Consider the following 15,474-nt stretch of genomic DNA (forward strand, 5'->3'; position numbering starts at 1 on the left):
TTCTGTAAACGTGGTGTGGAAAAACTAGCGAAAATAGCCGATCTACATCCTCACAACAGTTCGCATCTGAGCTTATAGATCTGCTAATTTTACAGTCATTCATTACTTGTAATTGAGGGAAACATTTGAAACAATTGTGGTATTATTATTTTTTGAATTTAATTTTTTATCCCACGATTTTGTAACCCAGTTTTCTTTTCACCCAGTGCCAATTATCTAATGTAATCCTGGGCGCTACACTTCCTCTGCCAACCTGGGGGGGGCAGCGGACTGACCTCATGCCTCCTTCTATGCATGAATTGTGGTATTATTGATTAGAGTCATATGGCCCAGCCCTACCAGACGGTTTCAAAAAGGCAGCGAGAGAAGGACAGCGTTAAGTTGTGACTCTCACCCTGTTGAAGCGCTTGGCCTGGAAGGCGTGGCCACTGGCGTAGTACAGCTTCCTCCAGCGGCGGGCTCCACGCCGGTATATTGACTCTGTGCACAGAGGAGTATGTTAAGGCAGGGGAATATATATATATATATATATATATACCGTAATTTCCGGACTATAAGGCGCACCTGAATATAAGCCGCACCAGCCAAATTTAGGGAAAATCCCAAATATGTACATATACAAGCTGCACCGGACTATAAGCCGCAGGTGGCCCCCTAGTGGCCGTTTCGTTAGCTCAGAGCCTTAGATGGCTCTGCGTTAGCTGTAAAAATCCATAGATAAGCCGCACCGTTGTATAAGCCGCAGGGTTCAAATCATGGGTAAAAAAGTGCGGCTTATAGTCCGGAAATTACGGTATATATACATAAAATTAATATTATTATTATTTTTTTGCAACTGAATCACTGGAAAATGGAAATTAAGAGTTTACATAGTACACAGTGCATGCATGATTATATCTGGTTTCAGTATTTATTTATTTAGGATGTATTTTCTCCATTATAAAAAGGTATTGTAGAGGTCAATTTGTAATTGTATTGGGGGTGGGGAGGGGGGGGCGCGAGACATGGCCAAAGAATTTTAGGGGGTCCCCCAGGCAAAAACGTTGAGAAACCCTGCGTTCAGGCACCGCCTTTCTCCAAGCAACTGTGGTGGAAAGAAACGAAGTACTGCACAGATCCAAATAGTGTACTTTTACTACATGTATTTGACCGCTTTAGTTACTAGTTAGTTTGTAGAGTTGGATTATTATTAGTACTAAACATAGATTACCCACTTCAGGACTATATTCATTTTGGGCATTTGAAAATAGCTGATCAACAAGAAGCTCACAATGCGTTGCGATGCGACACATTGTGAGCTTCTACTTGAAACAGAGTATTTCTACAAGGCACCGTTGGCACTTTTAGTACAAAATGTGAGTACTTTTTCCACCACTTATGTACGCGCACGTGTGTGTGTGTGTGTGTGTGTGTGTGTGCACATGCGCGTGTGTGTTTGTGTGCGTCTTGCATCATATACTGTACACTACAGCATACATGGTGATGATGGCATGATGAAATGTAAGAACACTCGTATAGCATAAAGCAGTGATTCTCAACCAATGGTCTGGGGACCACCAGTGGTCCTTGAGGGACTCAAACATTAAAAGATCATTGTTAAATATCTGCTTTACTTAATTTACAAGAAGTCTACACAATTATAGAATGTAGAATAATTGTTATTTGGATGAACGTTTGTTATCTCTCGTAACAGTACGTACCACATCAATTAATTCAATGGACAAAATCGTATCCGACAATAATGAAAAGGGTTGAAAACCACTGGCATAAAGCAGAACTAAAGAAGCAGTAGATAGAGAGAGAGAAAGATAGGCGTGCAACTTACTGTCCTCTCCTTGACAAGGCATGCCTGGTTTCTCTGGTACACACGGGAAAACTAAGAGAAGGAAACAAGTAAAAAAAGACTGCGTTACGGTTGGATTCTGCTGAAGACTAGGGATTAAAGAAAGACAGAAATGTTCCGTTTGGCCGAGTCCCAATCTGTGATTCATTAAATAGCATGAAAGGAGCACGCCACTAGGTTGCCGTTTTCCAAACAATTACAATATGCAAAATTACGACGCTTTGGTATTACTTTACTGTTCTAAACTCATGTTCCTGCTGTACTACGCACTGCCAACCAGTTGAATAAATCGCAGGTTGATGAGGCTTTGTTTTTATGAAACAAGACCAATATAGGGGTTTATAGGAGATGCTCTTGAACATGTTTTCTAATGCTTATTTGACCAATTCAAATACCCTTTGATCTTGAATTAAAATATCTATTGGCACATGGTGCAGAGAAGCGGTGTTAAAGTTAAAAGCCAAGAGAAAGACATGCTAGGAATCCAAATGACTCAAATCAGCCGGCAGTCAGGCGGAGAGAAGTTTAATCCATATAAGGCCAACTGGTTCTCTTGACAGCATCCTAGACTCCATGCGTCTCTCTTCCTGCCGTCACATCAGGAATCATAAATACCTAATGCCGCTAGCAGAACCTGACATGATTTGCTCATGATGTTTTCATGATGGCGTGCTTGTGTGTAAGAGACACAAAAGAGATGAGAGACAGAAAAGGAAGTGAAAGATACCAAAACTAGATGAAGTGCCCCTCGGGGCACAGGTGTCCACCAGGGCAGGTCAGGTTGTGGCCTCCTGGTGGCGCTATAATAGGCCAATGTGAAAAGGGTGCCATTTCTTCTCACACCTTGGATGGCGTAAGAAAAATGTGTTTTGCAAAAATCCACCTGTTGGTGGAGCTATAACAGGCCAATGTGAAAAGGGTGGGATATATTCCTCAGCCTAGTAGGAAAGTCTGTGAAAGATTTCACGTAAATTGCACGCTACGTTCATGATTTGAGGCTTTTTGTTCAAAACGGGCCAATCCTGCAAACTTAAGCCAATGTTAGCCAATTAGGATGGAATATTAAATATTAGACAGATCCGTCTTGAACACATGACTATGTGTAATGATTAGCGGGATTTTTGGACAGAATCTGGAGGAGTAATATTAAAAAAATGTGTTTTTCAAAAGTCGGCCTCCTGGTGGCGCTATAACAGGCCGTTCTGGAAGATTTGGGGCAGAGGTTCATCGTTGGCATCAAGGGAGTGTGTGTGCAAAATTTGGCATCCACCAGGTAAACATCTTAGCTGTACACAGACGGACGGACGGGACACACTCACACACACACAAAACATACTCTCTGCCCCATGCCTTCGGCCTGGTGGTGCCCGTGTGTGAGCGGAAGTATGTATGCGTGTGAAGCCTAATTTATGCCAAAAATAGCAGACCTACAAGCTCACAATGATTTCGTCTGAGGCGATGTGTGAGTCAGAGGCGAGGCGAGGCATGGGCTACAGCCAAGCCCTCTCATTAGCGATCAGACCTGGCGACCTCCTTCTGCAATGCCCCCCCCCCCCCCACCCTGACCCCCCTGACACCCCCCCACCACTTCACATTCATCCGCCGAAGTCTCGCTGGCATACGGCTCACTCTTGACCCCCATCACCTCTCTTCCCATCTTTCCTGGATTTGATTAAACTTCATGGCTCGTCTACACTAGCTCGGGTTAACATGCTCAGGACATGCACACGGGCACATGGCCTGTCAATCAAACGCTCCATACCCATCCCCCACTTCCCATACCCCCCACCCCCCCCACCCCATGTAAAACGACCCTTACCACAACTCAAGTCAGTCCAGACCTCTGGATTAATGCAGTTGGACATCAGAGGGATAAAGAGGAAGTTCAGCAGGAGAGAGAGAGAGAAGGACAAGCTGCTGGAGGGCTAACGGCGAGACATCGGCAGCGGAAGTGAAGTTTTTTTTCTCGTTAAGCATATGTTTTAATGCTTCTTTGTTGGCTGCTCACACCGTGGGGACATTCAATAATATGCTGCCAGTACACTCATAGATTGGCATTTAAACCGCATGTTTAGGGTATTTGGTGTTCGTGAGAGAGAACGTTATTATTACAGATTTGTGGTCCATTCGAAATAAAACATGCACCGACACAAAAACACACAAAGAATATTTGTATCATTGCTTCCACGTGGATGACTGGTATTGCATTCCGAGATATTGATAACGGAAACGATAAGATATTTACTAATATTAGAATTATTACGCGGCTTCGTTGAAAGCTCGATTCTCATCGGTCAATCCCTAAATTCAGTCTTATTCCTTGAAAATGACTGCTCCGCTCCAGGGCCGGTTCTAGGCATAGGCGAACTAGGCGGTCGCCTAGGGCCTCAACCACTGAGGGGGCCTCGTCACAGGGAGAAGATTTTTTTTTTTTCATGTATCCCTTACATGGGCTACTGGCCACATGAGGCCCCCACCTAGCTTCTTAATTTTGATCTCAAAGTGCACCAGATTGAAGCATTTTCATGGCAAATTTACAATTTTTCTATCGCCCCTCAGTATAATATGTTGCCTGGGGCCTCAAAAGGCCTAGAACCGGCACTGCTCCGCTCTATAACACAGCAGAACAATTTTCTGTATAGCAATAAATTCTGTTTTCCAAATTCCAGTAAAAAAAAAGCCATTATTGAGACCACTTTACTTTCTGTCCTGGACTACGGGGACATTATTTATAGGCCTGCTGCTCCTTTACTTTTAATAATAATAAATAATAATATATACGATTTATATAGCGCTTTTCTAGGTACCCAAAGTAATGCGCCTAGACACCGTCTACCACTCTGCCGTGCGGTGGACTACTGGTGATAATTATGGTACCCACCACTGTGCACTTAATGAGAACCCAGGTTTATCCTCTCGGACTGAGAGACGAGATAAGCATTGGCATCTATTTTTATATATAAAGCCATTGCTGGGATGCTCCCTGGCTATATTTGTTCCATTTTGGAACTGAGCACCTATCAGAAGACTCCTCAGGCTCAGACAAAGTTGGGCAAGACAACTTTCTCCGTCAGTCAGTGGCCCAACTTCGTGGAATGAACTCCAAAAACTCTTTCAAACTGAACTCCCTGCCATCTTCAGTCAGTTCAGTTCAAAGGAATGCGCCGGGACATTTTTCACCGTGATTGCTCCCGCTTCAATTGATTTATTTGATTTGATTGACTGGTTGTTCTGCATAAAGTTCCTTTGTAATTCATCCTGATTTATAATGTATTGTGTTGGATGTATCATTTTTGACTGCATTTTGTGTATTGTAACCGTGGCATGCCCTCAACTGTATTTCCGAGTATAAATAAAGGTGATGATGATGATGATGATAACAGACCGCTGTCCAATCAAAGCCTCAGAGCACCTGCTGGTTGCTGCGCTGCTTGGATTATTATGCTGTATCCAACATGACAGCCATGTAAACAGACGCCATGCAATTTACTACCCAACATTGCTCTCAAGAACGTTTTTGAAAACATTTGAAGCAAGAAATAGACGATGCAGTAACCGAAATTTGAGTCCATTTGATCAACTCATTTCCGTGTTTTACGACTGTACTGCAGCTCGGCAGACGGCCAGCGCGACACTTATGGAACAGTTTCAAATTACTACCGTAAGCAAGTAAAATATATAGCGCATTTTGTTGTTCCTTTTGGGTCAATTTATTAATAATAATTAATAAGTAGCCGTGCGGGGCGCCCGCTGGGCAAGTGATCCAGGTGCGTGCCACATATAGGCTCTGGCCTGACAGTGTGTTGCGTTCGAGTTCCGATAAACATGAATAATACTTTTGAGTTTAAAAACCAAATCATGCTGCTGCCGCCATGACTTTTCCATATCTACTCATGCACGCAACGACAGGCTGTGCTCCACATCAATGCCACTAATCTTGAGATTAGTAGAACGTAAACATGCTCAATTTAAATGTTTGTAATAAATAAAACAAAAACAATGCATCCGATGCATGGTCATAATTGATGCAGACACATACAGTAGTCTGTGACAATGATGAATCGCGGCAGATTAATTTGAACACCATTGCTACGTGCATTGTGCCAATTCATCAGTGCATAATCACAACTTTCAGTGCATTGGCGATACAAGTTATCTCAATATATAAATGCAGGTATATAGATATTTTGTTCAGAGCCAATCATGTACCGGCCAACCAATAGTTAGTGGTTAGACAATAGATTCATTTATACACAATGTGTATAAATGAATCCATAAAAACATAAGGAGGAAACATGGATTAAATAAATACCGGTAATAAATTAAATCTTAGCACTGTGAACAGTGCCGTTTCCTAAAAAATTAACACAAAATATAAAATGATGAAGTTTTAGATGCTCTACATACTGCCAACCAACCAGGTGAAGAAATCACAGATTGAGGCTTTAACCTCTGCTTTTATGCGATATCCTTGACCATTAGGTTTTTATAGAAGATGCTTCTGAACATATTGATCGTTTGACCACTTCACATGCTCCAATTTTAACTAGAAAATAATAGTCTATTTTTTGCCGCGCAACATGCTTCCATGTTGGTAATCTTGGGACGCAAACGACTGAAATTAGTCGTGGCGACTGGAAGGACTGGAATCCATGAGGAAACCAAAAGGATGATGAGAACATGAGATCATGGGCAGGCTGGGCTCACCGTGGATGATGAGTTCCGAGTCTTTGTTGAGGTCGTAGAGACGCAGCGCCTCCTCCAGCTCCAACTGAGACGATACGGTGCAGGGGTCACCTGACAAGAAGCAAGCGGCAAGGGAGATGAATGAAAATTAATTTACACAAGCGTCTGTAATCCTGCACACAATCCAGCGCAGCGATAGTTCATGGAGCCACGGAAGTCAGGAGGCTACTTCTAATTATCTCTCCCCAGGCCACCCCCCATTAATTCGTAAAATGTAATAGTTAACCCATTTTGACCTGAGATCAGATTCTAAAAATGTCTTCTACATCCTGAAGCTATATTTCTATGTCAGTCGTTCTTCAATCTTTCAAAAAACAGCAGACCTACAAGCTCGGTGGCACTCTATGAGCTTGTAGATCTGCTATTTTTCAATAGCTAAAGCATAAGACAATGCTAACACCAAAAGGGGTTCACGCCCAAAATGGGTTAATTCATATATACTCCCACTAATCAGTCTGTTTGTGTCTCATTCTCTTCTTTATCTTCTGCTCTGCTCTGGGGGAGGGGGGGGTGCAATACATGGTAAATATAGTTAATCCTGAGCTGAAGTGTCTCAATGAACTGTCTGTAATCATGCACAAACGTAACAGATTTAGTTGGCCGACTTTTGTGAAATTAATTCATGATAGTCAGAGAAGGGATTTTGAAGAGCATTAAGATGTCATTAGGTTTAAAATGTTCTTAGTTAGATTTTGCCCTTCTACAAAAGTGTTTATATGTGATTTGTTTTGCAAAGAGAACATTTTCTCTCGTTTTGCCATGTTTTCATGCATCACATTAGAACTGGAAGTACTTCTTGCTGTGAATTTGTCATTTTATTTGTGTATATAAAAATATAGATTTCTAAGCAAATCCATGCTGTACCCAGTACCATTGTGCAGTGGTTACTTTGTTGTCTAAACGGATAAAGATCTAAGACAGAAATAATGTTCCTTCATGGAAGATTCCCTCAACACTGCCCCCAACAGACAGAATAGGTCACTTATCATTACAGCTGTAAAGTGCTCAGAACAGGTAGAAATGTATCCGGTTATTACTCTAATTATGTTGTAACAACCTAAACAATTACAATACGTTTTTGTAAAACACCATAACATTTTCATTTCAATTGCCCATTTGGAACTTGAGAAGAAAACAATCTGTGCTTGTATTCTATGTAACTATTATACAGTATGGAGGTGCTTTGAACGTGGTCATTAAGAATGAGCCTGCAATAATAAATGAAGACAGTCCCCAGCTCATGCCTAATTATTACCTAATCATTAACAGGGAAGTCAGGCTTAGGTGTTTCACGCATGGAGAGCGAGAGAGCAGTAGATCACTTATTCCATTCTTGGTAGTGTGTACATAGCTAATCCTAATGGCAAACAGGTGACATAATTATGAGTGGGAAACAGAAGCTATGACACATGCAGGGTGTTTCGAGTTTTGGATGTGGTTTCAGTGTGTCGTGTGTGTGTGTGTGAGAAAGATTGTACTGTATATGCATAGTGGTGTTTGGGGAGGTAGACGAGACAGCCCCCACACGATGGAAGAGTTCATTATGAGCATCAGGCTGCTGATGACGCCAGCCCAGCGCAGTACGTCTGAGGCTAATGACTTTAGGCAGGCTGACCTTCTCCTGAGCCCACAGACCTGACAGCTCCATCTTTGCTATGACATTATTACTGCTGCCTGACTAACTGGCTGACAACAAGGACTTGGGGAGGGGACTCTGGGTATAATGGGGACTAGAGGGGGACCCTTTCTCAGACTGACGTGAAAAGCTATAGCCTCAGAGTCAAGAAGGCGTAACGTCCCATAACGTGTATTTATGTGTGCCTATGAACGTTTGTTTATACGTGTGACGGTTTTATGCACAATGTAAATTCAGTGTAGAAGGTCATCTTAGCAATAGCATCATACAACCAAAACAGCCAATAGGAATATTTTTTGTTTAGGGGGAGTAGTGGAGAGCTACCACTCCATGTGGTGCGTATGTCAAGTTGTCAACCTGTCTGACCTCCTCTGACCAGCAGATCAGAGGAGGACGGAGGTGACCAATTGCTGTGTGAGTGAGTGCATGGGACCCGAATGTAAACAAGACCGCAAGGTCTGTCTTCGGAAATTATTTTGGACCAAAATGGCTGACTGTACCTTGTTTGTGCCGTTTGCATTTTTCTTTTGTCTAATAAAATATTCAATCAATCTAGCCACACAAGACTAGTATTTGTAGCACTTCTGGACACATCCTATATGGATGCTGTGTCCAGTATGTCCTGTAGAAAGCCTTTAAGACATATACGTAGTTGGACAGTGGGAGGGAGGCATACCTTCCTCGTCGATCCACTTCATAGTGAAGAGCTGGTCGTTGTCCATGGAGCACATGTCCCTCACCTCCCCGTACAGGCCCTCATATGAGATGGACGGCTCAAAGTGGGTGATCATGATGTCCCTGCACAGAAAAACAGACAGTTCAAAAGATTAATTAACTGTGTGAGAGGTTCAAAAAAAGGCATCGACTTAAGTTTGACACTTACAAGTTGAATTATTTATGCGCCGTATATATACAGACCCGGCCGCTAGGTGACGTTATATCCCAGGCCCGTATATATATATATATATATATACAGACCCCACGGCAGCTTTTGACATTGGTTCGGTTGCTATGGCAACACCCCACCGCTCCAGCTATGGGATTGAAAATATAAATCAGTGTAAAGCAGTTGAAATCATAATCCAGGAGAGCTGTCCTTGGTGGATCTTCTGCCATCCACATTTCGGATTTAATTTGTGCCTTTTGTACCGCGACGCTCCCGCCGTGTAAAAGCTTCTGACGAAAGGTAAACAGTGTGTGCTTGTGCCAATGAGACTAAAGTGTGTGTAGTGAGTGTGTGTGTGGGGGGCGGGCAAACTGACTCTTAAAGTGAACGCGTATGGTGGTGGCACCTGGAACTGGGTTTTATGCTAACAGCTAGCCACAATAAAAGAGTTAATGAAGGCACTGCTCCATTTCCACAATAAAGTTGTTTTAATGAGAAACTTTTAAGAGAAGATGGCATATTGTATGCACGAAAAACAAATCATTTTATGGTTCATTCAGTGAGTTAAATAAGGTATCTGGGAATATGGTTTTAGTACCAGTGATGAATATACAAGAAAACTGTATCCTACCCACTGCCCTTCTAACCTTGATCATGCCAGACTGCGGTATATTTGCCTTATTTTCCAACTACCTTGAGAGGCTCCAGAGTCCCCGATGTTCAGCAGACTCAAGAGAGCAAGGTGAATGGGAGCCAGGAGCCCTTTTAAACAACGCTGTGACTCAGACTCTGTCTGACACATTGTATCTGTCTATTCATCTATGCAGCACGACGTGTGGGAGTTAGAGAGGCACACACACACGAGAGGCAGATGGTGAGAGAGGGAAAGAAAGAAAGAGGAAGTAAAGCCCAAAGAAAGAGAAAGAAAGAAACTAAGAAAGACACCTGGCATAGACCACTTGGTTACTGGAGAGCAAAGGAACAGAGCTCCCCTCTGTTCCTCCGCTCACCTATATTCCTTTGCAGCATGCCTTACGCTTAATCAACAAGCGCCGGCTCAGGCGCACGCGACCACCCTCATCCATCACCACGCACAGCAGCACCCACACGCACGCACACACACTAACACAGACAAAAACAGAGATACAGACATGCAATCACTCTCCCTGGACCCTAACACACACACCAGTGTGTGGCGGGTTATCTATCCACAAATGTGTGGCAGTAGCTGAGTGAGAATATCATCCCCACTGGACTCGATCATCTATCCCTCATCATCTCTCCTCTGAGGGCGACCCCTGGCCAGCAGCAGGATTGATGTCCTCTCTGCTCCCTGCCCTCTGGCTCCGTAACTGTGTGTTAACAAGTTTGAGCCGAGGGAGGGGGCCAGACATGACATGGTGTACCGCACGACACACAAACACACACACACACACACACACACACCGCACCCCCCCTTGGGGGTCTGGACCTAGGCGTCTCAGGGGTGTGGGGGGTACAAACAGAGGGCAAGTGGAGAAGAGAAATAGATGAGTGAATGAGGTGAGGAAGACAGACACATACTGGCACATCCACAGCATTATACTGCACTGTTCACTTTACCTCCACTGCTGTAGGGACTTTTGAGAAATGTGCTACATACAGTACAAACAACTAGGGACAATTCATTGCTTGGAGTACGGTATACGTTTGATTCGTGCTGTAATAAAAAATGTGAAACATATTTGAGTGGATTTAATTTGAAATGTATTTGCTGTATATGTACTGTGTAATATTAAAAAACATTCAAAAGCCTTCCCATTTTTAAAAAAGCTCAAAACATAAACCTACAGTAGCTACTGCTTTACAAACTGCGTGTGCATCTGTGCGCCAGGAGTTGCCTTTTCCTCAAGCTGCTGCCAAATTGTGAGTGTGATGGGAGGATTTTGACAAACGAGATGGCAAAACAGTGCAGTGCAAAATATTCAGGGTAAAGTTTGTATATCACATTCGTCCGTGATGTCGAATTGTGTGATGCAACGTGCTGATCTTGATCTGCTATTTTCGACAACATCATGAATAAAAATCAGGCTCTATGGATTTAGTGTTAGCTAACAACAAAAAGTGGTGGATAAAACGATGTGTGAAATTGGGTTTTCCGTCGGTCTTCTAATGTTATACAGTGGTGAGGGTGTGCACTGTCTGTGTGTGTGTGTGTGTGGTGTGTGTGTGGTGTACTGTGATCCAACAGGGACCGGAGGAACAGAGCTAGCCACTTAATCGATTGCGGATACAGTCGTTTTCTCAGACGGAAAACAGAAACTGGTTTAAATGCATTTTCAAACATACCTCAGCGGCCCACTCTAGCAAATTCTGTTTGTTAAACACTTTTTGAGTGGTGCAACCACTCCTAGGCCGCAGTCACATCTATCAGACAAGCGTCTTATGGTTGTCTGATGAAAAGCATCAGACAAGACAGCTCCCAATGCATTTCTAATGGGAGTCACGTGGTCTCATCAGACAAACGTGTTTCATGGGGGGGGGGGGGGGGGGGGGGCAAGACACAAGACACAAAACATTTTGTAGGCGACAAGATGAAGAACAGGGCGGCACCTCAGACAAGACAAAAAGGGTTGGGTTTACCCGCCAACCAATAGGAGAGAAGGTCCGTTTGTTACGCTGCACTGGGCGGTCTTTTCACACTCTGAGTCTGTTGTTTTTTTTCTGCATAGTGCAGACACGGAAGAGGAAAGCGCCTATGCACTTTCGTTACGAAAATGATTTTATTGTTAAGTAAAGTAGTTTGGTTTGTTCCAGTAAGCAATTCAACAGGAAAATATAATCCCTGCCCGTCGTGGCCGAACAGAAAATTAAAACAAACGTTATAATTCAAGGTGCATGCATTTTATCATTCACTCCTAACCTAGCTCTGGTCTATATAGCCTAATGCTTATATAATTCAGGTGTCGCGTCGACTCCGTTCAGATCTCTCGTTCCACCTCGTATCAGTTTGTTATTCCACCCGACCCATAATCAATAGTTATCCGTCTGACTGCACGGACCAACGATATAAAAGGACATCAGTGCTTTACACAGAGGATGCGACATTATAAATGAAGGCCTACTTCAAACCATTCCATATGATTTGGTTGTTAAAATAAAATAAAACTGTTAATATGAATGAACATGTTTTCCGTTCGCATGGGCAGTGCGCATTGGACTGGATATTATGAAACAGTCGTAGCCATGACTTATATTTCTGAAAATGCTACTGCTCCCAAACAATCATTTTGGGCATGAAATGTTGAAGGATAAATGTAGATGTGATAATGATGTGCCGTGTTGGCTATGCCCAATGGGCCTACTGTACATTAGGCCTACTTCAGATTATGGTTCAAATATGATTCCCCCCTTTTTTTTCTCTCTTTTTTTAATAACATTAACATCGAGGTGTCGTCTCCTCTCCTGAAGTAACGCTGAACGGTCGGACTGCAGATAGGAGAGAGCCGTGCGCCCAGGCGCAACTATAGGCTCCAACTTGGAGACGCATGTCATCTCTTATCCTATATTTCGCCTATAGCCTGCATCGACGTCTGCGTCATGGCTAACAGCCTGAAATGCAGCAAGTCGTGTGTTGTGGTAAAATGGATGCGCTTTATTAAAAATAATGGAGTCGTTGCTAACAGAAAATATTAATTTTCCACAATGATGCCATGCTTAGTCTGCGTACCTGGAGGCTATATACATACACACGGAATCAGTGCCAGACTTGGCACCTACTGTGGTAGTGGTACTGATAAAGTGGAGACGCAACACGTCGACACAACCAACAAGCTACTAGCTACTGCGTCCCGCAGCTAACAGCGTAAGGACAACAACCAACACGTGGATCTGTTTCCGCATGTCCTCGCACCGCCCACGCAGGCACGCACCGCCCAGATTACGCAAAGCATTGTGGTACATTGATGCGACAAACGACAAGACAGATGAAACCATAAAACATTGATTAGACGCTTGTCTGATAGGTGTGACAGGCGCCCTATAGACGGCTATGTGTCTGTCTGTCCCTGGCTGTGTCCAAGCACGAAAATAGCATTTGTTCACCACCAGGTGTCACTGTTGCACAGTCTAACACACAGACAGGCCAAGGAGGAGGGCTTGTACAGTACAGTACAGTACAGTACAGTACAAGTACAGTACAACACCACTCACTTCAGACAGGTCTGATTTTTAGACTGGAGTGACTTGTCTTTATATTACTGACAGCATCATCTTTTGTCCAGGAGCTTTTGGCATATCAGTTTTGACCAATCAAAAAAATCTGTACCAAATTGGCACTGGTTCTGGTACCCATCCCTAGTCACACTGCTGTGTAGGCTCCAAGTACAAGAATTGCACTGCTCGCAATGTTGTCTCAGTTGCATTGTTAAGTATCATTATGTGATAATGAAAACCTTGAACTTGTGCACAGAAGCACTATACAGTACAGTACAGTACAAGGATTTATGTCTGGGTTAGACAGTAGGGGGTAGACTCAAAGAGGGCTGGAGACGAGAGTGAAAGAGAAAGGTTGACGGAGAGAAAGAGGGCATAACCCTCTCTCTTTTTTACTGCTGCTGGCAAGAGCGTCACCCCAATTGATTATACAGAGGAACTCAACAGAACAGCAGCTGGAGTCATCTCTCACACAAAATACACACACGGACACGTCCTGCACAAGGCCATATCAAACACTGGGAATGTAAGGTCAGAGTAGGTCCAATCCTTGCCAGGAGACGCGCGCGCACACACACACACACACACACACACACACACACACACACACACACACACACACACTTTATATCAGCCTATAAAATGAATAAGCCATTACTCTGTGGCCAGTGTTTGTCCGATAATGCGTTTTTGATAGCACAGTTTGCCATCAAATAAATGCAGCTTCTGTATTGGACGAGAAATGTGTTGAACTGGTCAAGAACAAACTAGTCCATCTCTACCTTTCATTCTCTCATTTCTCTCTCTCTCCATCTATGGGATCCGCACATAATAACAGAGCATTTGTCCGACATGTGGGAAACTGCTCGAACATGCGCCGCTCCCGTGCTTGTGGTTAGGGGTAGGTTAGGTTGTCGGACCAATGACTAGTCTGAACTAAGTACTGCACCCCTCTCTATTGCTTTTTCATTACTCCTTCTCTTTTTTATTATCTTACTTACTTCACCTCCCTCTCTCATTCTCACCCCGTGAGGTTTTTTTTTAATTCTCTCTCCATCCACACTCATAAATTCTTGCGCTCTCATTCTTGTCCTCCCCTGTTCATTTGTTTTCACTCTCTCTCTCCCTGCATCCTGTTGGTGTTAATCAGTGCTGATGGTGGGGGAGTGGAGAGTAAAGGCTGTGCTTTCTGTCACTCTGGCTCCCACAGTCGAATCTCTGTTCTCAGGCTGAGACGGCAGGTCTGCTTCCTGCAAAACCACCGCCTGGCCTGATAAGCGCGGTGGGAGATAGAGAAACACGCACACACACACACTTCATTCATGTATATGGAGACCACAGAACTCACACACGTGTGCACAAACACACATATAAAGTTTAATACTTGGACATTTTTACACACACAGACAGAGTTGCCTCACGCCGTCTGCAGAGAGCACAGAGAGCGTATTAATGCCAACACAGGATACTTGCTGTGCGAGTACGTCAGTGTAACTGGACCCGAGCTGTTGTTGACACTCCTCGTGGCTACTACACTGTAGTTAAAGTTTACCTGCTTGCTGTCTCAAACAAACACTCACTCACTCTCTCTGACACTGATACAGAGCTTAGCCAACGGTTACAGACAGCGTTAGCAGAGAATACAGGTGGGTAACAGTCTAACAGAGGGTGGTCACTGGTCAAAGTATGCCAATAAGTAGGGCTGAAGCAGCGTGATATATCTATACACAGTTTATCTATATATCTATCTACAGAATACCTATTTATCTACCTGACTGAACACTGCAATTGTAGATCTGGATTGGTTTTCACTTTAAATGTTGATTTCTGCCATTCTGTAATGCTAGACGTCTCACATTTGCTCCAATGTTGAGGAGCCAAAAAAGCAATCATTTTACTCTTGTATAACCTGTATAACCAGGTGGACTACATGCAGTGTTTCAGCTATATGAATTAAATTGTGGCAGGCATTGTGCCACTTTTTAAACTGGCCTGGCTGCCACAGCTTAATTCTTATAGACGCTAGTCCGCATGTCGGACTAGTGTCTGCTCCCGTGCTTGGTTAGGTTAGGAGACGAGGTGGGTTGTCATTTGTCGGACCAATGACTAGTCTGAACAACGTACTGAATTATTTTTTTATAAGCGACGCATTGCGAGCTTGTAGGTGCG

At 43.5% G+C, this 15,474-nt stretch overlaps 1 protein-coding gene across 1 annotated transcript in view; it reads right to left on the bottom strand.

Moving 5' to 3' along the window:
• The window catches only part of prkci (protein kinase C, iota), a 43,462-nt gene that overhangs the window by 19,829 nt on the left and 8,159 nt on the right, over positions 1–15,474 (bottom strand). Inside the window, exons 2-5 of the mRNA XM_080779201.1 lie at positions 8,902–9,023; positions 6,551–6,640; positions 1,826–1,876; positions 395–480 (exon numbers count right to left, since the gene is read on the bottom strand). Coding sequence (XP_080635327.1) covers positions 395–480; positions 1,826–1,876; positions 6,551–6,640; positions 8,902–9,023 — 349 coding nt within the window. The remainder of the gene's footprint in view (positions 1–394; positions 481–1,825; positions 1,877–6,550; positions 6,641–8,901; positions 9,024–15,474) is intronic.

The sequence above is a fragment of the Protomyctophum bolini genome, assembly GCF_963924005.1.
Source record: "Protomyctophum bolini genome assembly, chromosome: 12".
NCBI lineage: Eukaryota > Metazoa > Chordata > Actinopteri > Myctophiformes > Myctophidae > Protomyctophum > Protomyctophum bolini.